This window comes from Chaetodon trifascialis, chromosome 21 (assembly GCF_039877785.1).
Source record: "Chaetodon trifascialis isolate fChaTrf1 chromosome 21, fChaTrf1.hap1, whole genome shotgun sequence".
In the NCBI taxonomy this organism is placed as follows: domain Eukaryota; kingdom Metazoa; phylum Chordata; class Actinopteri; order Chaetodontiformes; family Chaetodontidae; genus Chaetodon; species Chaetodon trifascialis.
In genome coordinates this window covers 20,966,116-20,989,638 of record NC_092076.1, presented here as the reverse complement: position 1 = coordinate 20,989,638, position 23,523 = coordinate 20,966,116, and the positions used below count along the sequence as shown (strand labels likewise).

At 40.6% G+C, this 23,523-nt stretch overlaps 2 protein-coding genes across 3 annotated transcripts in view; one reads left to right on the top strand and one right to left on the bottom strand.

Moving 5' to 3' along the window:
• fasn (fatty acid synthase) overlaps positions 1–7,268 on the top strand; it is an 80,175-nt gene extending 72,907 nt beyond the window's left edge. Inside the window, exons 35-42 of the mRNA XM_070991151.1 lie at positions 808–899; positions 995–1,389; positions 2,344–2,535; positions 2,642–2,869; positions 3,076–3,287; positions 3,818–3,916; positions 4,384–4,635; positions 6,525–7,268. Of these exons, the coding sequence (XP_070847252.1) occupies positions 808–899; positions 995–1,389; positions 2,344–2,535; positions 2,642–2,869; positions 3,076–3,287; positions 3,818–3,916; positions 4,384–4,635; positions 6,525–6,662 (1,608 nt within the window). The 3' untranslated portion in view covers positions 6,663–7,268. The remainder of the gene's footprint in view (positions 1–807; positions 900–994; positions 1,390–2,343; positions 2,536–2,641; positions 2,870–3,075; positions 3,288–3,817; positions 3,917–4,383; positions 4,636–6,524) is intronic.
• Positions 7,269–12,056: 4,788 nt separating this feature from the next.
• Positions 12,057–23,523, bottom strand: part of rab3gap1 (RAB3 GTPase activating protein subunit 1) — a 98,518-nt gene continuing 87,051 nt past the window's right edge. Inside the window, exons 22-25 of one of the 2 annotated variants that reach the window (XM_070991155.1) lie at positions 21,236–21,351; positions 19,988–20,090; positions 18,589–18,612; positions 12,057–13,142 (exon numbers count right to left, since the gene is read on the bottom strand). In XM_070991155.1, the coding sequence (XP_070847256.1) occupies positions 12,909–13,142; positions 18,589–18,612; positions 19,988–20,090; positions 21,236–21,351 (477 nt within the window). In that variant the 3' untranslated portion in view covers positions 12,057–12,908. The remainder of the gene's footprint in view (positions 13,143–18,588; positions 18,613–19,987; positions 20,091–21,235; positions 21,352–23,523) is intronic. The other variant, XM_070991156.1, reaches the window with a different exon arrangement.

Below are 23,523 nucleotides of genomic sequence, written 5' to 3'. Positions count from 1 at the left end.
TTCATGACCTTTGTGGTTCTATGGATGGCATTGCCAATCTGTCAGTCAGCTGAAATACCTCAGTGACTGTTACATATGGAATTCCACAGGTGGTGAAACCTGCTGTCTTTGGTGATTCCTGTCTAGTGACACCATTAGGTTGCCATTTCTGGCCTTCAGTACTTCAGCTACAACTATAAAATTTGGTTTAGGCATTTGCTTTCCCCTTCAGGATGAGGAGGATTCTCATAGCTGGTTTAGGCATTTGCTTCCCCTTCAGGATGAGGAGGATTCTCATAGCTTTTGTGATGCTCAGACTTTGACATGTACTGTCATCATCCAATTAAAACTTGTATTTGTCCAGTACTTTGTTTTGCGCAAAACGTATTACATTCCCTTCAGCTTCAGCAAATAAGAAGTTGAATGTGTTGAACATTAAAACTGCTAAACATCAGTATATTAGATTTTTCAGTGTGTGCATGTTAGTGTGCCTCACAGAGCAAGGCTGTAGGTTTGAAGTCTGGTTTGCATATAAATATTTCTGTAAAAGGGGTTTCCTTCTGCCTACAGTTTACAGTTCCAATTCATGATTTAAATATCACATATTAAAAAATAATCATAATTGTGTATTATTATATTATGATATGTTTTTTGTTAATACATCACTTTTGACATAGTGATTACTTCCATGCTAGTGCTGCTGTAGTGTCCATACTCATAGTTAAGACTGACCTCTCTGGTGTCATCGCTCCAACAATTGCTTATCCATTTAAATTCACAGTGATTCCACTTTTATTTAAACTTCATTGTTTGGTATGTCATTACCAGGTGTTGAAAGATGGCATGTTGGAGAATCTGACTCCTCAGCTTTTCCTTGATGTTAACAAACCTAAATATGATGGCACCATAAACCTGGACAAGTAAGACATCCTTCTGAATAAATCAGGTGACTTTAATTAAGTACTTATTTTTTTCTCTGTGGATCTTGATGCACTCACTTCCATTCCCTCTCCAGAGTGACAAGAAAGTTGTGTCCAGACCTCAGCTACTTTGTGGCCTTCTCTTCCGTCAGCTGTGGCCGTGGCAATGCTGGCCAAAGTAACTACGGTTATGCCAACTCAGCTATGGAGCGTGTGTGTGAAAAACGCCACTATGATGGTCTTCCCGGACTGGCAGTCCAGTGGGGTGCCATCGGTGATGTGGGTGTGGTCCTGGAGACCATGGGTGGCAATGATGCTGTGATTGGTGGCACCCTACCACAGCGCATCACATCCTGCCTTGAGGTGCTCGACCGCTTCCTATGCCAGCAGCAGCCAGTGATGTCTAGCTTTGTTCTGGCAGAGAGGATGGTGGTAAAGTCTGAGGCAGGAAGCCAGAGAAACTTGGTGGATGCTGTAGCTCACATTCTGGGTAAGAACCAAGCAGTACAAGAACCACTCCCACAAGCAAAGCCACTTTGAAGAACACGATCTTCCAACAAGCTTCACTGTTGTGCTTTTGCAATCTTGAATTGATCTGAAAAGTCCGCACAGCATGTATTTTTTTTAGGAAAAGCAGGGTTGCTGTTTTTTTAGTTGATTTTGACATTGTACTACATTGTACTGAGATGAATGGAAACCAATGGCAGAAAAAGATACTCAGATGTACTTCAGTGTGGCAGAAATGTAAAGCATACTGGAGTTAAAACACAGACTCAAACAAAAAAAAACAAACACTTTTGTGGTTAATGGAAAAAACATGTCAGGTTTCACACAATTTACTGTATTTTTTGCAAGTACTCAGCACTGTACTTGTTAAGTATACCAGTGTGCATAACAAGCTTATGTAAAAGCTGGATGATGGACATAATGTCCACTTCAAAATGCTGAACTGTCATTACATACATGACCTTGTTTTATGTACTATTGAGCCCAGCAGGTCTCAGGGGTGAAGATATTCATACCCTTCAATTACTTACTTATGCACACAGATGATTAAAAGTGTTATCTGTTTGGGATTCATGTTAAACCACTTTCTTGGAAGTTTTCAGTAAAAGCACAGTGTAGTCTGATACTAATTAAAAGATAAAGGGTAGGTACAGTCAACATTTTGAGTTAGTCAAATTCAGGTTTAAAAAAATTAATCTGTTCTTTCCAGGAAACATTCTAGGAAATTAATAGGAAATAACAGATCAAACTAAGATGCTGTTTAACATTGTCTTTATTATCTTAATTGAAACCTAAATTATGGTTACATCACGTGTTTGACATAGCAAAGAGAGACACATTCTTGTTGTCTACTTTTTTCTACTTTTTTTTTAAATTTCTTGGGCTAAATTCGATCAGGCTAAGCATACAGAACTTTCACTGCATCCTCCACCCTCAGGTGTGCGGGATGTGAACAGCCTGAACGGCGATGCCTCCTTGGCTGACCTGGGACTGGACTCCTTGATGGGTGTGGAGGTCCGACAGACTCTGGAGCGTGACTACGACATCGTCATGGCCATGAGGGAGATCCGCCAGCTCACCATCAACAAGCTGCAAGAGCTGGCTAATAGCAAATCAGGCGGATCAAATGGTATTATAAAGAGCCGCTCTTAACTTGGTCAAAAAAAAAAAGGCTTTTTAAAACCTGCAGATTAGAGCAAATGAGTTTTGTGTCTTTGCTACTTCCAACTATCTAGATTCTCATCATGCTACAGCTCAAAGGGATGGCATCCACTCTTTGTTAGAATCTGATCTGACCCAGCTATTAGTCAACCCCAACGACCCCACGGTGACACCACTCAACAAAGTTCAGAGCCAGGAGAGGCCACTGTTCTTGGTCCATCCCATCGAGGGCTCCATTGCCGCCTTTAAGACACTCGCTTTCAAGCTCAGTGTGCCTTGCTACGGCCTGCAGTGCACGAAAGGTATTCTGTGTTCACAAAACACATTACATAAAACCCTAACCCTTGCTGATGACAGACTCGGAAGATTAGAATTTGTGCCAAGACATAGATGATTCGACTCATCTCACTGGTCATTACTGATTGTGTAATACTTGTGTGTATATGTATATGGTGTACTGTATATTAACTGTATACAGGCTCATCTTAGCTTTTTCCCTTTTTCCCAGATGCTCCTTTGGACAGCATCCAGTCCCTGGCAGCATACTATGTGAACTGTATCAGACAGATTCAGCCAGATGGGCCTTATCGAATTGGTGGCTACTCTTTTGGTGCCTGTGTGGCATTTGAAATGTGCTCTCAACTTCAGACCCAGAATTGGCCTGTGGAGTACCTCTTTCTGCTTGATGGATCACACTCCTTTGTGGCAGCATACACACAGGTTAGTTAAAAGAGCTAATACATGCACGCACACACACACACACACACACGCGCGCGCGCACACACACACACACACACACACACACACACACACACACACACACACACACACACACACATACATACACACAGAATAGTCATTAACAACCAATTGTGAATCAACAATATGATCTAGTTCTAATGATGTGCAGGTTTTTGAGAGTTTTGAGAAACACATTCCACAAAGGGAAAGTCAAAGGGTTGGATTTTTTTTATTTCTCTCGCAATGTCTGGGAATTGCAGTGACACATATGAACTATTCATTCCTGTATGTCACACATTTTATTTCATTAGGTAGTTTTAGACAGCCTAACATAATTGCAATCATAAATAAACCAAAGTTTGAATAATTGATGACGGTTTAATGTTTTAATGCACAGCAGAAATTAAATATGTATATATAATGATGTATTTTGGAACATTGGAATACAGTTGAGGTTTAAATTAATTGTAGAGTTGTTTTGTCAAGTTAACTCACTATTTGGTTTCCAGACTTACAGGGCTAAGTTGACACCAGGCAAAGAGTCTGAGGCTGAAACTGAAGCCCTGTGTGCCTTCATCCAGCAGTTCACTGACATTGAGTACAACAAGGTACAACAAGCCTTTGATGCAAGTGTGCACTCATGCAGACGTACACCAAAGATTTTCACCAGTCACAACATAAGCAAGTCTCCAAATGCTTGAGCATTGTAATAATCAGCGTGTAGAAGATCCTAATCAAAAACTTGTGTTTGTAGTACACTGACTTCTTAAACTGTTTGGCTGTGAATATTGTGGAAGTTTTACCTGAAGTAGCCCTATGTCCAACAAGAATGGAAAAGGGTGACCTACTACCACATGCTCACATATGGTAGTTGCAGCCACATGTGTGGCATCATCAGCTACCTGATTCACCACCCCTTTGTCATATATAGGTCTCAGCTTTAGTGACTTCAAAGCCAAGGTGATATTACTGTACACCTGAAATTAAGAGAGTTGTGTCAGTCCAATCTCTGAACTACTTGCAAGAATTTCGCTTCCTTCCTCCAAATTTCTGATTCACACCTGTTATTCTACAGCTTCTGGAGACTCTTCGCCCGCTGTCAGACCTGGAAGCCCGCATCAACATTGCGGTGGACCTTATCACCACCAGTCACAAGAACATTAGCCGTGACTCACTGCACTTTGCAGCCACCACCTTCTACTACAAGCTGAAGGCTGCTGATGGCTATGTGCCGACAACAAAATACCATGGCAATGTGATGCTATTGCGTGCCAAAACCAGCAGCGACTATGAACAAAAGCTGGGAGCTGACTACGAGCTCAGCAAGGTACCATACATAAGTTTACTTGCAAACATTTTAACATAATGTGTATTACTATGACTAATTTTTTTGTGTGTATTTTCAGTGTTTCTTGGTCTTCCTTGCTTTCTCATCATGTTCGTTGATCTTAATTCTTTAATGTAATGCTGGAATTGATAGCTTGATTGACAACAAATATGAGCTTTCTGTCACCCTGCATAGGGTTGATGAGCAATACCCAACAGACACAGAGTGCATATAGTGAGGTTGTGGAAGTAGTAGCAATAATAATAACAATAATCATCCCTACTGTCGCTGTGAAGGATGGATCCATCTGTGCTGCTGTGAATGAACTAGTTCATCATCAAACTTTATTTATGTAGCACTTTTCATATATATTAAAATTAGTGCTGTCAGGCGATTAAAAAAATTAATCTAATTAATTACAGGATTTGTAATTAATTAATCTAATTAATCGCATTTTAATCTCATATCTGCTAAAGGTCCCCAAATAAAGAATTTGAATTCTAGGACATTACAATTCACTGACATTCACATTACAGCTGGTGAATTCTTTTCATCACTGTAGTTCTCGACGGTAGCTGGAAATTAGAGTCAGATGACGCTATCTGAAACGCCTCTTTTAGGCCCTCGTCTTCCAGGATTGAAATCGGCCTGCAATCAGCAGCAACCCACTTTGCGATTGAGTTTGTCAGTTTTTCTGTCGTGACTCTGCTCATTCGTTTTCCTAACTCAGCAAGTGTGGGTTGGCGGAGTGAGCTCACGGTAGCACTAGCGGCACTAGCAGCAACTACATGTTTAGCGTTTAAATGATAATTCAGGCTGGAGCTGCTACGGTGATAGGAAAATTCTTTTTTACACAAGGTACAAATCACTGCGTTCTTGTTAATAGTCCCGTCTTTGTTCTTTTTATAAATAAACTTGCCGTTCAAAGGTCCAAGTAGGCTTGCCTCGCTCGCCGGTGTCATATCCATGTCTGTTGTCACCCTGCTTTTGACTAGTGGTGCAGATGGGATGCGACCTGCCACTGCAGCCTACGGGTCACTCAAAGCGCCAAATTTAAAATGCTTGCGCATTGACTTGCCACTCATGATTAATTGCGTTAATTTTTATAGCGCGTTAATTTGCAGCGTAATTAATTAATCTAATTAACGCATTAAACTGACAGCCCTAATTAAAATGCAACACAAAGTGGTTTACAACAGTTAAAAACAGTATAAATGAAAACAGGACAACAGTGAAAACCCATCCCTCCCACCTTCCGTATGTACTGTACTAACACACACCCTCAACTACATGCATATACACACATACACACACACAAACACACACACACGCAGTAGTGAGAGTAGCGAGACATGGCAAGGCACTGAGGATAGAGGAAATGCCACCTTTGGGGCCGTCCAGACTGAGAGGAGTCGTCACAGACTATGAGCACAGGGGGTGCCGGCACCCGAGCTCCCCCCGACCCTGACCGACAGGCGGACCACCACACCAAGGTGGGAAGTCCCCTGACCAGCCGGGCTGACCAGACACAGCTCTCAGTGTGGAGGACCCCCCTGAGGAAACACTGGAAAAAAAAAGCATAAGAGAGAGTAAAAGGCATTGACATCCTCACCACCCCAGTAATGGACTATTCCAGCGCCACTCACTCTCTAGCCACAAGTTCAACACAAAGAGAAACTCAGAAAAAGCTTCTTAATTTAGAACCTCATAATGATAAATTCTGCCCAAAGAGTCTCCAGAGCACCTGTTTCTGTGTGTCTACTCATTTTGTATTACACCCAGCATTTAACTGCACGTATTGAGTATGTGACACAAATCTTTGAATCTCTCTTAACATAAATGCTGAATAAGTTAAATAAGTTCTCTCTGACTGCGGTGTCTTTCTTCAGGTTTGTGATGGCAAGGTGTCAGTCCACATCATTGAAGGAGACCACCGCACCTTCCTGGAAAGAGAGGGGGTGGATTCCATCAGCAGCATCATCCATAACTCACTGGCTGAGCCTCATGTCACAGCAAGGGAGGGCTAGACATGGCCAACCCAACCACACCCACTACCTTCCCACTAATTTCACAACATTCCCAATTATTTCAGGATGTGTGGGTTTAACTTTGTTTAATCCAGTGAGAATAATACAGTAAGTCTTTTGACAGAGCATGTTTACATTCATTTTACCTTAATGTTCCAAATGGGCCTCATTGGTCAAGTCAAGCAATGTACACTCTCACGAACCTATCAGAGCTCTTAGGTGTTATCCTCCTATTTGGTAATTAAAATGTGCTTTCAATTTTTGCAGTATGAGTAAGGTGTTCTAAGTTATGTCTCATTATGTTGCCATGTTTCATAACATTTCATTCTTTTATTTAGATTGTGGTAGGGATACCAATTTTAAGGAATATATCTAATCAAGAGTCAGCTGTTTAGTGAGCGATAATTGATTAATCATTTGTAAAATACATCTGTGTTTGTCTTTGGTTTTTTTACAAGTTGCATAGACAATTTTCATAGCATAATCAAAGAAAATTAGGTAGTTGGAAAAAGAGTAAAATATTTGAATTATAAATTACATTACAGAAATAATTCAACACTCAAAAAAATTTGTGCATGCTCCAGCTTCATCTGTCAGTATTCATAATTTAAGACTAACTAAAAACAAAGCCTGATCTTTCCCTGTTGGCCAACTGCAAATGTCTGTTAGCAAACAGAAAAATAAAATAGACTACCCTGATGTCCCAACAACACAAGTAATTAACAAAGAAACTAGCAAATTGGCTGGAGTGAGTTGTATGCACAGTCTAAATGTTGTACAAATGCTGTTGAGCCCAGGAGATCTTTGATTTTCCCTACGAGAGTTAATGGATTTTACATCCTTCCATACGTCTGTGGGAAGGTGTCTGACTTCTTTTGTCACCGGAAGTGAAGTGCTTATCTAAAGGGGGTAACATAAGTTGTTACTGTCAGCCATCCTCTATTGGAGCTTGTAGTTTAATGTTAGTGTGAGCCACGGGATAGCTAGCAAATCATGAGACTATCAGATAACAACAGAGACGATTAGTAAGATATAGGCTTACCTAAAGTTTCACTCACATAGCGACTTCTCACTCAGGACGACTGAATTTGAAGGCTCCTAAGCAGACCGAAGCACACTCCCGTAATAAAATCCAATGTGGCACAACCTGATACAGTAAAACTACTGTACAGTTTCTAGTGTTTCAGACCAAAAACTGCACTGCATTAAAAACACAGTTATCTGCGTTGATGTTGGCATGCTCAAGGAAGAGGAGAGATGACTGAATATTGTCAAGAAAGTGCAGTTTGAACAATAGACGACGAGTTTTAAAGACTTATCTGCCAAAACATCACAACTATGGAAAGTTATCACAGCAACAAGTAAGTAATCTATTTGGATGTGCAATTAGAGTGTGTAATGTTTAGACCTTGTATCCCACCTGTACTTCCCATATCAAAACAATTAGAAAATGATCTAGCCTGTGATGGCATGAAAGGCTTGCTTTTTAACTTTGGCAAGCAGAGTAATACAAAGTCAGCTGCTTTGTAGCTTTTGTCTCGTTTATGCTATTCAGCCCTGTCTGGCTGCCAAAGGTTATTTCATAGTTGTACATTAATGCATGTTTATGCATAAACATATTTGAAGGAGGACTCCTGTTGTCTGCTTTTATGGTACATGTCCTTTACCCAGTGAAATATTCAGAGTGAAGCTCTGCTCATGTATGGCTTCTTTCTCCCTGTATAAATGGATGTTGTTATCCCGATATTTAAACGATATTGCGGCCATCTTTTACTCTGCCTTCCAGTGTGGCATATCATATCATAACATATCACACAAACTAGTGATTTTCTAGTGTAACGCTGCCCTGACGTGGAGTCTTGTTCTCAGTCACCTAACGTGAGTGATCACTCACGTCCTTCCTATCTTGGCAGTTCAACATGACCTGTTCAACTGCCAAGATAAAATTACTCCTAATATTGCAAATGTTGACACATTAATACTGGTAAAACAACCATTTGGATGCTTTTAAAAAAAAAAAATATTTGATTGTCAAAAGGAAATTTGTTTACATATGTGTCAAAATATGCGATCACAATTTATTGTTTTTTTTTTTTTTTCATGAAGCAAAGCCTCACCTGTTTGAATTGTTTTCTTGTCAATTGAGCCAAACCAAACCAAAACTGACTGTTAAGGAAGGAGCTGTTCATGAAATTAGATCACACTGATGGACAAACAAGGTAATATAAATATCTGATTAGTTTAAAGGGTCAGTCCAGGCCAACTTTCCCCCAGGTGACAAACTTGTTGATGCCAACATATCGTTGAGTTCATTGGTTGCTCTGCTCCTCGATAGGCTTCTGAACACAAGGTGTTCTCCAGCGACAACTAGTGAAAATTAAAGTATTCTGGATGTAAATGTCTCACTAAACATTGCATCCTTTTTGAAATAAGATTTTAGATTGTGAATGACTACTAAGGTGCCTGTTATATGTAGACATAACCGATCTGAACAGCAGGCCCCTGAGCAGTGGAGGATTTCCTCTGTTGTGGGATCACTGATGAAAGGCTGCACCCTACCAGACCTGTCTCTGATTCCCACGACCCTCTTAGTTTCATGACCCCCAGCAACCAGTCCAGTCACACTCTAAAACAGCCAATCTGATCTCTGAGACCTCTCATCTGGTCTATGAAGGGTCAGATTACTGGAGGCAAATGTGGTGATTGATCGTGAAAAGGAGAAGAAAGTGACTATATGCTCCTCTCATATATTGTAATATTTCTTGTTGTTATGATTAATAAAGGCCTCTAGCTAAACACTTTGTGACTATTTTGTGTTTTTCCATAAATCCAGAATGTGAAAGACAGAAATAAACATGATGTATATCTTTCTCTATTCTATTTACGTCTGCTAACTTTAATTAATTGCAATTTTAATGTGCAAGGAAGATTGGAATTGTTGCTATGAGTAAACAACTAAAAGCCTCTAGCAAAATTAGGGATGTGGAGCATCTGACATTTTGCATATGGTAGCTGTTATATGGGATTATCATGGCATTTAGGTCATTGTAATGTTAGGGCTTGCCTGAACCATTCCAAAGTTTTCTCTTTCACCTCTGACAAACTAATATTCAATTACAGTTACATTACAGTTACATGGTATTGTGTAGTGGGATATCTGTTTGACACTGGTATGCGCCAATTCAACTTGATTTGATTTAGATTGTGAAACATGAGGAACATCATAGAAGACACATTATGGTGACAGGAGATTGAGTAAACATCTTATTGTGGGGACATAATCGTTTATTTGTTGTACATTTGTTTAGGACACCATCTTCGAAGACGAAAATTATAATATAGCTGGCAGTATATCATTCACAACTTTCAACATAATACATATAATACTACACATTCTCCCGAGAAGGAAGGAATTAGCATCACTGAAAAAAAAAAATGAGAGGAGATATGCAATTCTTTATAATATTAATACCATTGTGAATGAGTATGTGCTGGTATTGTGAAGGATACATGAACAATAGACGGCAGTATGGTCACGTGGCAGAACGACACCATACAAAACAACAATAGTTCACAAATCAAGCCTAGTATGTGTAATAATAAATACTTTCCCTTTGGTAGGATGATGTTGGACGAGAAGGCCTGGCTCTCAGTCTCCACTCTAATTCATCCCCAAGGTGTTCTGTCGGTCAGGACTCTGTGCAGGACAGTCAAGGTCATCCACACCAAACTCATCCATGTCTTCATGGACCTTGCTTTATGCACTGGTGCACAGTCATGTTGGAACAGGAAGGGGCCATCCCCAAACTGTTCCCACAAAGTTGGGAGTATGGAATTGTCCAAAATCTCTTGGTATCCTGAAGCATTCCTTTCACTGGAACTAAGGGGCCAAGCCCAGCTCCTGAAAAACAACCCCACATCATAATCCCCCCTCCGCCAAACTTTAACCTTGGCACAATGCAGTCAGACAAGTTTACCGTTCTCCTGGCAACCGCCAAATCCAGACTCATCCATCAGATAGGGTGATTCCTCACTCCAGAGAACGCAGAAAGTTGGCGACCTCTGTGCACTATGCACCTTACCATCCACTGACATCTTCGTCATTTTACATGGCCTACCACTTCGTGGCTGAGTTGTTGTCATTCCCAATAGCTTTATAATACCACTGACAGTTGACTGTGGAATATTTAAGAGCAAGGAAATTTCACGACTGGACTTGTTGCACAGGTGGCATCCTATCACAGTACCATGCTGGAATTCAGAGCTCCTGAGAGCGACCCATTCTTTCACAAATGTTTGCAGGAACAGTCTGCAGCCTTGGTGCTTGATTTTCTACACTTGTGGCCATTGAAATGATTGGAACACCTGATTTCAATTATTTGGATGGGTGAGTGAATAATTTTGGCAATGCAGTCTAGAAGTAGGCTGTCAGCAGGATTCAGGGTGAAAATGAGGCAAGAGCCTGTTGGTGATTCACCACAGCACAGTCTCATACAGAGACTCAATTCCTTTCAGGTGAGAGAAATGCCACTGTGATTCTTAGAATTGCAAACCAACATTTTATTGCTTATTATTGTTTGGAATAAATGTGATTCTGTAGTTACTTGGGCAGGGACTGCAGAGACTTCAAGAGAATCACCTCATGAAGCTCTAGTGAAAGATAAGTCAGGAAGACTATTCTTGTATTTTTTTTTTCTCATATCATTCTGCATTTGAACTCCTCTCAGGCCTGCTCGCGCATAATTTCTTAGCTTCCATTCTGTAGGTACTGTCAACTGAGATATTAGCTGGTCAGATTTATCCAGTCACACAGTGACTTATGATCCTATCATCTTGATACATAACTGTAGTTAAGTATTTGCAATGCATATTGTTGCTGTAAAAAAAATAAAATTTTATGGAGGATTGTGTTGGCATGTTGTGTTGTAAATGTAGTGTTCTTCTTTGCTTCATGGCATGTTTAATTGTCCTAGTATGTGTATGTGTATATTAATAAAAATCACAACAAAAAAATCACATTGAAAAGATACTTGAAAAAAAAAAAGAAATTACAAAAACTCATTCACATTCATCAATTACATGCACTACTATAGGTCTTAAATTGCAGAGGGAAGCTTTAACAACAGGTGAGCTGACCTCCCAACTATCAATGACGTTTGATAATGCAAATGGGCAAGCCCAAAGCACTGATTAAGACAGAGGAGCAGTGTTTATTTCAAAATGAGAGGACATTATGGACCAACATTTAACATGTTCTATAAACACAATGCCACAGATGACTCACATCACTTGTTACATCAATATAACACCTACAAAGCATTTGCCATTGGTTAACAGGATAATACAACTGTTTTTTACTGAAATTAATGCACACGTTTGAGGGATCACACTGCCTTATGCTATTATAAATAAAGCTTTATTTTATTTTCTGTACTTCAGAGCAAGATCAAAGGATGTGTGATTACATATAGATATTATTAACAAAATGTTCAAAACATAATCTTGAATCATCAACTGCTTACGGCTAGTGTCAAAATGCTAGTGCAATCAGTACATCTTTAAGTGATGGGATCCGTAAACTGTGTACAAAGACAGAACATTTAAGTCAAAAAAGTCTTTTATATTAATTTTATTCTATCACTTGGCATGTGGTCCGTAATAAGCAGATTACGTGAAACCTACATAAAGAAGATCAGAACAAGAAAACCATGGGGCCAAAATAACAAAGATTTTTTTTAATAGCAAACAAGTGTTTGTTCTAATCATCAGAATCATCAGAAGAATTAAGTTTTATTTCATTAACATATTTTTCTGTTTCTGTTGTCAGACAACTGAAGGGGTATGAAAGTATGATTGCAGCAAATGAATGCTACTTGATATTCAGAATTGTGTACAGTGAAATTTCAGCAGTCTGTATTGCATGAAATCTAAGTGTGTCCACTGCTGCTCAAAATGTCTGAAATGAATGAATTTTTCTCTTAAAAAGATGACAGCATGTTCATCAGTGTGTTGGCTATGTAGCCAACACAGATATGTTATAGGTCTGATAAAAATGTAGTTTTGAACAAGAATGTCTACCCACAAACAAGCTCATTAACCAACAAAGGACAAACGAATAACTGAAATCATTTTAATGTGCCACCCTATGTTCATAACTGCTATTCCAGTTCTGGCCTCAAGCTGTAACTCATCATAGGCAAATGGAAAATGGTTTGAGATGAAATACTGTGTAATAGGCATTTGGTCTTAGAAGAAGGAAGTATCTGATGTGAAGGCCCCTGCCAGCCTGAACTCCTCCCTCATCAACACACAGAAGAGCCGCTGAGGCAGAGCTTTGGAGTACGGTGCTGGCCGAGGGACACATGTTCGTAACAGAATTTCCCGGCCTGCTGGAGAAGGAAAGTCTGGCACTTTGTTGCTCCCCACAACCAGTTTCCTGTCACGTCCCAAGTCTTCTTCCAGTGGTGCCAGGAGGGCAGCCTGGGGGTGGAGAGCATGTGAAATGTTACTAACCAGCAATGAGAAGGTAGACGGGGAGGTCTGTATATAGTTTGAAAAACTGCAGCCTGATGCATCAGTTAAAACTAAAAAACACGTGTAAGCAAGTACAAATTTACATTTTCATGATGACGAAATTTAAAGGTTAAGTTTGGGCTTATTCTACACGCTTTTCTCAACAAGTAAAAAGACCAAATGCAACAATATGTTATTCAGTCTCTGGATGTATGGCAACATCCCTGACACAGCCTTCCAGCTACAGGGGCTAACATCACTCCATGCAGACAGGAATACCTCCAGTCAGACCTGCGGTGGCGGACTGTGTGCTTATATAAACAATGCCTGGTCGTCTGGTAGTCCACCATTGTTCACACTGTTCACCCACGACTGTTCTGCCAAGTTCAAATCCAGCCGCATCATTACGTTTGCCGCTGACACGACAGTGTTGGACCTCATCAGCAACAATCATGTAACAGGCATACAGAGAGGAAATCGAACAACTGGGGCCTGTTGCACAAAACTAGGATAAGGGATTAACCGGGATATGTTGGTTATCCTGGCTCAACTTACTCGTGATCCAGTTACACAAAAGCAGGATAGTGGAAAGTGGGATATGTTATGGGATAAGTTACCATGGAGATTTATTCTGTGGAGCTAGCCTGCTCCAGACCAGGCTAAGTTCCAGGATCTATTTAATCTCATCCCTTATCTCAGTCAGCAGTCATCACAAATGGAAACCAATAGTTATTCCACTGCCCACTACACATTGTTATCACATTCAACTAGATCCATCTAGATTCCTTTCCAAACTGAAGTCACACAGTGACTCTACAAGATAGAAAGCACAGAATCAAAGCATATTATACGTACGGAAGAAACTACTTCGTGTTGGATGGTTCACGCCTCCGCGTCGTCCATTCATTTCTGATAATGGACACTTTGAAGGGCATTATCCAGCTTATACCATGGTCACTTACGAAATAAATAAATATTAAATCAATTATTAATACGTTAATGTTGTTTTTTTACCGTTAAAATCGTAAGTTTTCTCTTGTTGTGACGCGTTGCCAAGGAAACTGGCTCTGGCCACAGAACCTGCAGCTCAGTCGGCCGCAGCTGTTATATTAGGCCTAATCAGTGGAGAGAAGTGAGATGATTGCTTAACGTTATGTTACATGATACAAAGTATCATTCTGAGGGCAAATGCACCTCTTACTGCTTGTGTGTGTCCAGAGGATGATGCGAAATTTTGTTTCAAAGAATCAAAGTCCACAGATAGTTTCCTAAATCGTTTTTATTGCAAGAAATATTATCCACCATTCACTCTGATCATTAAATGTGTATCAAGCAAGCAAGTCTATCCTAAATCGTTTTTATAAATATTATCAACCATTTGCTCTGTATCAAGCAAGTAAGTAAGGTAAGCAAGACAGAAAGACTTGCCGTTGTGATAAACTAATTTAGAACAATCAGGCTATTTGACCAGAACTTTTTTATAGGTGTATAGGACACCTATAATACACTTTATATACACTTTTTAATGGACACCCTGCAGCCAATCAGAATCGAGTATTCACCCAGACCATGGTATAACAAGGCAGTCTGATGGAGTTACATTTACACAATTTCACTAACAATTTCAACTGATTCATAAACATAGTACAACTACGTTTTCCGAGATGTTAATCTACTATTTGGATTGTAATTGTGATGGTTTCAGCAGAGCAGTGAGTGGGTATTTGTGCACTACTTACGCATTCAGGCAGTCTGCAATACTTTGCCACACTTTTGTCTCATTGTTTTATAACTGTGGCGGTGTTGCCTTTCTTTTTAATTTGGTCCTTCACCTCCTTGTAAGAGGACTTTTGCCTCCAACGGGGAAAAGGACGCCGCTCTAGTTGCCATGATGAATCGGTGAATCTGTGATCGATGGCGGGGTCTATTTGAGGAAGCCACATGCACATACTTATTCAGGATAGGTTTCACCTGGCTTGTTGAATCCGTGTCTGCTCATCCTGGCTTGGTCTTTGTGCAACCGATTAAGCCTGGACCTTCATGTTTTGGATTGGTTGAACTCAGCTCAGTCACTTATCCTGGATGTCTTAATCCTAGTTTTGTGCAATGGGCCCCTGGTTAGCTGGTGCAAAGACAACAATCCATCTCTCAACCTTGACAAAACAAGGGAGATGGTTGTTGATTTCAGGAGGAAGCCAGCTGGAGCACCAACTTTCTTGGTGTGCACATTTCTGACAACCTCACCTTGTGTCTCACCACTAACTCTAGCCAAAATGGCAATGCAATGCCTTCACTCCCTGTGGAGAATGAAGAGAGCCTGACTAGCACAACCCAGGTGATCTACACAGGCATTGAGGAGAGCACCCTGGCCGGTTACATCACCGTAGTGCTGCGCGGTATGAGCAAAAATGTATATCATGGTATTTTTCAAAATTCTAACGGTTTCAGGCTATATGATGGTATTTTTTTGTGTCACTCGGACACACACAGCTCTGGAAAAAAACAAAGAAAAAAAAAAAAAGAGACCACTGCAAGTTTTTCTGAAATTAGCATCTCTACATGACAGCCATTCCATTCTAGTGTTTGCTGATTTCCAATACAAATCTGGGAGTTATCTTTGACCAAGACATGTCCTTTCACTCCCACGTAAAACAAATTTCAAGGACAGCCTTTTTTCACCTACGTAATATCGCAAAAATCAGGCATATTTTGTCTCAAAATGATGCAGAAAAACTAGTCCATGCATTCGTAACTTCCAGGCTGGATTATTGCAATTCTTTACTATCAGGCTGCCCAAATTCGTTGCTGAATATTCTTCAATTGCTCCAGAACGCTGCAGCACGTGTCCTGACAAAAACCAGGAAGAGAGATCATATTTCTCCAATACTAGCCGCTCTGCACTGGCTCCCTGTAAAGTTTAGAATAGAGTTTAAAATTCTCCTCCTTACTTACAAAGCCATAAATGGCCAGGCACCTTCTTATCTTAAAGAGCTCATAGTACCTTATTGCCCTACTCGAACACTGCTGTTCACTGCCTGAATGCAGGTCTACTTATGGTTCCTAAAGTCTCAAAAAGCAGAACAGGAGTCAGAGCATTTAGCTATCAAGCTCCTCTCCTGTGGAACCATCTTCAAGTCTTTGTCCGGGAGGCAGACACTGTCTCTACATTTAAGAGTAGGCTTAAAACTTTCCTCTTTGATAAAGCTTATAGTTAGGGCTGGCTCAGGCTTGTCCTGGACCAGCCCCTAGTTATGCTGCTATAGGATTAGACTGTCGGGGGACCTCCAAAGATACACCGAGCTCCTCTGTCCTTCTGTCCCTCTACATCTGCACGCTTTCATGTCCTACCACGGCGTGTTACTAACTTAGCTCCTTCCCCGGAGTCTCTGTGCTTTGTCGTCTTGCAGGTTACACAGTGGCTGAATCTGGATTGTGGATTTCAGCTGCGTCTCCCGCCTTGGCCCTGCCTGACATCCACTGCAACTGCCACTGCTATTATTACATCCACTGTCACTGTTACTGTGATTGCATGTCTGTCTCTCTGTTTCTCTCTCTCTCTGACTGCATTTCTGTCTGTCTGTCTGTCTGTCTGTCTGTCTGTCTGTCTGTCTCACTCTCCCTCTCTTGCTCTTCCTCTCTCACCCAACCAGTCGAGGCAGATGGCCGCCCACCCAGAGTCTGGTTCTGCCCGAGGTTTCTGCCTGTTAAAAGGAAGTTTTCCCTCGCCACTGTCGCCAAGCGCTTGCTCATGGGGGAATTGTTGGTTTTCTGTAGATAAAAGAGCTTGGTTTGTACCAGCTCTATATGGAAAGTGTCCTGAGACAACTTCTGTTGTGATTTGGCGCTATACAAATAAAATTGAATTGAATTGAAAATTGAAACCTTATCAGGAAGCACTTAATAAATTTTCATTGCTATGCAGATGATACTCAGCAATATTTATCAGTGAAGCCAGAAGAAACCAATCAGTTAACTAGACCACAAGCATGTCTTCAGGACATAAAGCCCTGGATGACCTGCAATTTTCTGATGCTAAACTTGGACAAAACAGAAGTTATTGAACTGGGCCCTAAACATCTTAAGAAACTCACTTTGTGATGACAGCAGTTATGGATGGCATTGCGCTGGCCTCCAGCACCACTGTAAAGAATCTGGGAGTTATCAATTTCAAGGACTGCCTTTTTTCACCTACATAACATTGCAAAAAATCAGGCACATTCTGTCTCAAAACGATGCAGAAAAACTGCAAAAAGCAAGAAAAAGCAGAAGAGGAGCCAGAGTCTTTAGCTATTGGCAGCAGGCTGAAGATGGCGGAAGCCAACAGACTCAGCAAACTGATCTGCAAGACCAGTGACATTGTGGGAAAGGAGTGTGACTGATGGTGGTGTCAGAGAGGAGGATGCGGACTAAGCTACGGACAATCTTGGACATCTTACACCCACTTCATGATGTGCTGGCCAGGCACAAGAGTACTTTCAGTGAGACTCATCCCACCAAAATGCGCGACTGAACACCACAGGAAATCATTCCTGCCTGTGGCCATCCAACTGTACAACTCCTCCCTCTGAATGGCCCTTGGACTTTTTCAATATATATATGTACATCTCGTCTATCTCTTCACAGATAGAGCACATGTAACAAAAACAATTTCCCCTCGGGGATCAACAAAGTATTTCTGATTCTGATATCAAGCTCCTCGCCCGTGGAACCATCTTCCAGTCTTTGTCGAGGAGGCAGACACTGTCTCTACATTTAGGAGTAGGCTCAAAACTTTCCTTTTTGATAAAGCTTATAGTTAGGGCTGGCTCAGGCTTGCCCTGGACCAGCCCCTAGTTATGCTTGCTCATAAAGGAATTGTTGGGTCTCTGTAGATAAAAGAGTTTGGTCTGTACCAGTGTCCTGAGACAACTTCTGTTGTGATTGGGCAGTAAACAAATAAAATTGAATTGAATCAAATTGAATTGAAAATTCTTGCCAAAAATTAACCCTGGATTAACAGTGGATTTTAAAAACAAAACAAAATGGTAAATGATGTTAAATTGGTCTTCAGAGCTGAGTGGAACTGCAACGTTGCTAATAATTGTCTGTGGGACTGTATCCAGTTTGTACAGTCTGTGTATCCAAAATCTACACAGATTCGAAAGACTACACTGCAAGAAAGGATCACATACTACACAACAAACTAAATATGGAAAGTAAATTTTCAACAGGAGGTATAAATTAGTTCAAGTACCAAATTATTTTTTCATAAACAAATGGAAACTGTTCCTTGTAGTGCACACAGACTTCTGGAAACCCATTTACATATGCTTAGTTGTGTATGTCTGAGTGTGTGGTTGTTGTGGAATTTTACTGACGGAGGGGTTGGGCTATACTGGTAGTTGGGAGGAAAAGCCTCATTGTTCATGATTACCTCTTCATTGGTGAAGTCAGCCAGCTTGATGTAAGCAGCAGGGGGAGAAACAACACAAAACACAGTCGAATGGAGGAAATGTACAACCAAAAACAAGCATTGCCCGTTACCTCACAAGCATAACATACACATACATATACTGTAATGCTAAGGAGCAGCACAGCTTCACAATAGAATATTTAGAATAGAAGTTTAATAAGCAGTCAGCTGCATCACAATATCACAGCTCTACTCTAAGAAGACTTCATCATCTTCTCAGCCATATGAGAGGACTGTTCCTCTCAAGCTTTGTGTCAGGCAATTCCAAATTTTTAAATTGTTGTGTATTTAGGGGCAATGTAGAGTTGTCCTAACCTGTTAGAAGATGCAGGAAATTGTGCTCAGGCAGAAACAATATATAACAGGAGAGGTGTTTTGGGAACTCCTGATGACAATATCTGTTAAGAGATATAGCTTTGACTTGGTGGAAATGTAGGGATGCATATTGTGCAGAAATAACAATTTCTGCAATGATAAATTAAACTTGCTATCTTTAACTGCACCTCAGATTAGGCAAAATTACTAGTGAAATCAAATATTAGGTTCTTGTATTTATTTCAAACAATACTGGGGACATAATGCTTGAGAGATATTTTCATATTATTACAGTCCAATTCAGATACTGGCTGACATTGCTGAATTGATTTCTCACACCTGTAGGGCACATAAATTAACAGGAGGTGTCGCTGCAAAGGGAAATGGAAAGTGGAAGAAAAGATTCCATGATCTTCAAGAGATGTGCTCCACTGCCTACAGAGGTTCTGCAAAATCACTGCTGCACATGCAAATGCAATAACATATCACAGACTGCTTACTCTCTGAGCGTATCCCTCATATAATGACATCACCATCCCTTGTGAACAGTGTCAAAGGGAGCAAGAGAGATACAGAGTGAAGCTGCTTATCTTCTAAGCGTTAGGACAGCAGATTATGTTGTTCCAAATTGACAGTAGCCGATGGTTTACTTATTAAATGAGTTCAGTATCGGAGCTGATACTGATTCAGTCTACTGGCATCACTATAGATATACCTGCCTCATGTAAATGGAAAACAAATTTGTACTTCAAGTTGGCTGCAAGGGCAAGGCACCAGATCAACCAGCAGACCGACTGACGGACATGATGCAGGTGGACAGCAAATAATTATCAGTTGAAGCAACCTATTTGTGTCACTAGTGTCTGGCTTCAATTTCCAATTTTGAAATGAAACCTGCCCATGTGAAAACATTCTGTAAATTACAATATCTGTCTTTTCATACGGTAACGTAGAAGAGGCTACCATAACCGTATAATGACATAACCATCCCTTGTGAACAGTGTCAAAGGGAGCCAGAGAGATGAAGAGAGAATGAAGCTTTTACCCTCTGAGCGTTGACAAACAGGCCATGGATGATGCTGCCAGCTGGCCCCTGGCCAGCTCCGATCACCACCACCTCTGGTTCTTCCAGCAAGGAGCTCACAAACCTGGACAAACACATCAAATGTGATTCCAGTGGCACTGTTGCAATGAGTAAAAATGTCCAATGGCAGTGGGCAGTTAAGTGGTCACAGTAGAGCCCTGCTGCCTGCTTCAGTGTCACCGATACTCCAAGCAGATAAGCCAGTGTAACTCACATATGTCAAACTCAAGGCCCGTGGGCCAGTTTTGGCCTGTGATGGAATAATCTTTAGCCCGCATGATAATATCTAATTATTATAAGAGCTGGCCTGCCGGTATATTGCGCACACCACTAGTACTACAAGTTCCACAATGCACTTCCAGTGCATTGGCATGTCAACCAAAGGCCCGCGAATGCCCTGCCCCACTAGTTCATCAGCAGCCTGATGGAGCTAGTTACCTGTGGTCAACTTTCAGCTACCCCTCTTCCTGAAAAATGGCTAAATGGAAGGTGGACTTTGAAAACAGGGGTTTTCAAGGCAGGTGGGAGGCAGAGTATATGTTCATGGATATGAAGGGTAAAGCTGTTTATCTTCTGTGTGGAGACCATATGGCTGTAATGAAAGAATATAACGCAAGAAGACACTGAAATGAAACACCATGACAGGTAATTACTCTGGAAAAGCTGCATAAAGAGTGAATGAAATGAAACTGATTTTTTTGGTATTTCATGTTTAATGTTGTTGTTTATAGATAAAAACGGTCTTATAAGCGGTGTTATTTTCAGGTTCAAGTATCTGGTTTAGACTAGTGTGCATCAGAGAGCAGCAAACTCAGGTGTAATATATGTTGACTTTTTGCACTCTTTTCTTGCTACCAATGGGCATGTTTGGTTTTTCTTTGAAGGATATTATTTTTTGGCTGTTGTTGGCATGTGGGAAAATGTTTTTATTTGAAATTACTATGGAAAGCTGCAGATAAAGCCATAAGAAATAAATGCAACTGATTTTTAATTTATTTAATGATTAATGTTGTTTTATAGGGAATAACGTATAGGCTGTATTGATGTACAATAAGGTTATTTCAATCACTTTTCAATTTTTCATTGAACCATTTGGGCCCTCAACTTGGAACAATATTTTCAATTTTGACCCACTGTGTATTTGCTATGTGTATGTTCCTTGATGTGTCTGACTGAAATGCTGCTCAAATAAAAATAGGTGTAACTTACTTCTCCAGCTCTTCTGTGTCCTTTCTCTTCTCCCTCTCACAAATGGCAAACTTGGACTTGAGTGAGCGAACTTGGGTGATGACTGTCTCAATGGCCATCAACTGGCTAATGAAATCCTACAGATAGAGGAAAGGTCACACACACACATACTGTAAGAATAAGAGCTGGAGGAACTTCACATGAAGTAAGCTTAGACTCCAACAAATTAATTAGTAGAGAGCAGTCCAAACGAGTCAGGACTATTTTAGTTTTTGTTCACTCTGCACGTGAATCAATGTGAGAACTGGCAATTAACTGCTGAATACACAAGGGATAACTTCAACTGTGAAGCATTTTCACACAGATATGACTGAGACGCTACCCTGGATGAGTCCAAACTGGGTCTCCTGTTGAGGTTCCCAAACGATCCTTCCCCAATCACACTTCTTGCTGGTACAGCATTGGTGCAAGACCGATACCGTCAACATGTCTTCCACCACGAAGAAATTAAATAAAAAGGCTTACTCTACAACCAGAAACGATGATGACGATGAACGATGAAAGGTGTGTCTTGTTGTTGAAGCTAGAAAAATCTAAATACACCTTTAGCATTCAGGCTGTTGAACAACCCAAGAAATAGGACCAGGAAAAATCCTGCTAACTCTGCATAAGCTGAGGGCCAATTATAACTGGTGATATACTGGTATATGATATACTGATATACTGGTAAACCCACACCTGATAAGCCAGAGACCATTCTGACTCAATAACCATTCATGTAAGAATGTCAAAGACTGAGAATCTCATTATGAATGACAAATCTGTCAGGGAGCTAACTGAGCTGTTGCAAGTTATCCTCTTTACACATCCAAGTGACAGAAAGATCATCATTCACATGTGATCTTTTGACATTCTGCAAAGGAAAACTGGCTCTGAGATCCTGAAGCAAGACTTTTGTCTGCTACTGGAGAAACTGAGCCACTGTTAGTCACAACATACACTGCCAGTCAAAAGTTGTAGAACACCCCAATTTTTCCAGTTATTTATTGCAATTCAAGTCCTTCAAGTCCAATGAATAGCTTGAAATGGTGCAAATGTAAGGGCTGAACTGCCAGAGGTAAAAAAAAAAAGAAAAAAAAAAGAGGTTAGGTCAGCAGAAACTGTGGGAAACTCTGACAGGAGGAGGTCTGGCAGACCCAAAGCCACAACTGAATCAGAGGACAAGTTTCTGAGAGTTAACAGCTTGTGTGATATGCGGCTTACAGGAAAACAGCTTCAAGCACAGCTTAATAGTGGTCGTAGTAAGCAAGTCTCAGTTTCAACTGTGAAGAGAAAACTTTGAGCCGCAGGTTTGACAGGACGAGTTGCAGCAAGAAAGGACTACTGAAGACTGGAAGAAGGTATTATGGACTGATGAATCAAAATTTGAAATTTTCAGTTCATCACACAGGATCATTGCACGCCATCGAGTAGGCGAAAGGATGGTTCCACAGTGTGTGACATCAACTGTCAAACATGGAGGAGGAAGTGTGATGGTCTGGGTCTGTTTTGCTGGATCCAGGGTCAGTGACTTGTACAGAGTGAGAGGCATCCTGAACCAAATGGCTACCACAGCATTCTGCAGAGCCATGCAAAACCCTCTGGTATGTGCCTAGTTGGTCAGGGATTCATCATTAAACCCCATAGAGCTGGTTTGGGATGAACTGCACAGAAGAGTGAAAGCAAAGCAACCTACAAGTGCCACATATTCATGGGAACTTGTGTAATAGAATTGGGAAAAACTTTCAGAAGAATATTTGATTTCTATTGTAGAAAGAATGGCACAAATATGTTCAGCTGTTATATCTGCCAAAGGTGGCTACTTTGATAAGTCAAAAGTTTCGAATTTGGTCTATAAATTGATTCCATGATTTTTTTTTTTAACTCCAATTGCTTATTTGTACTATGCTTTCATTGCTTTCATTTCAGAGTGCAATGAGACATTAAACTGAATAATTTTCAATAAAAAACTGGAAAAAATGGGGTGTTCTAAAACTTTTGACCAGTAGTGTATGTGTATATCAATGCCTATTCCAACCTTGTGTAAAGGAATCCAATTTGCAGCAGACTTCTTGCCCCGAATACATGGATGACAGTTGCATGCGTCACCCATGAGATCTTTTGGAACTGTAAAGACTGCTTTAAGCCTGATGGGATACATCCATGAATCACTGATTGTAAACTGCTCACCCCCAACCTGCGACATGCTGGTAGTATGCAGTATGTTAAAAGTATGTTAAAATAAACAGCAGAGTATTGTGATATATACA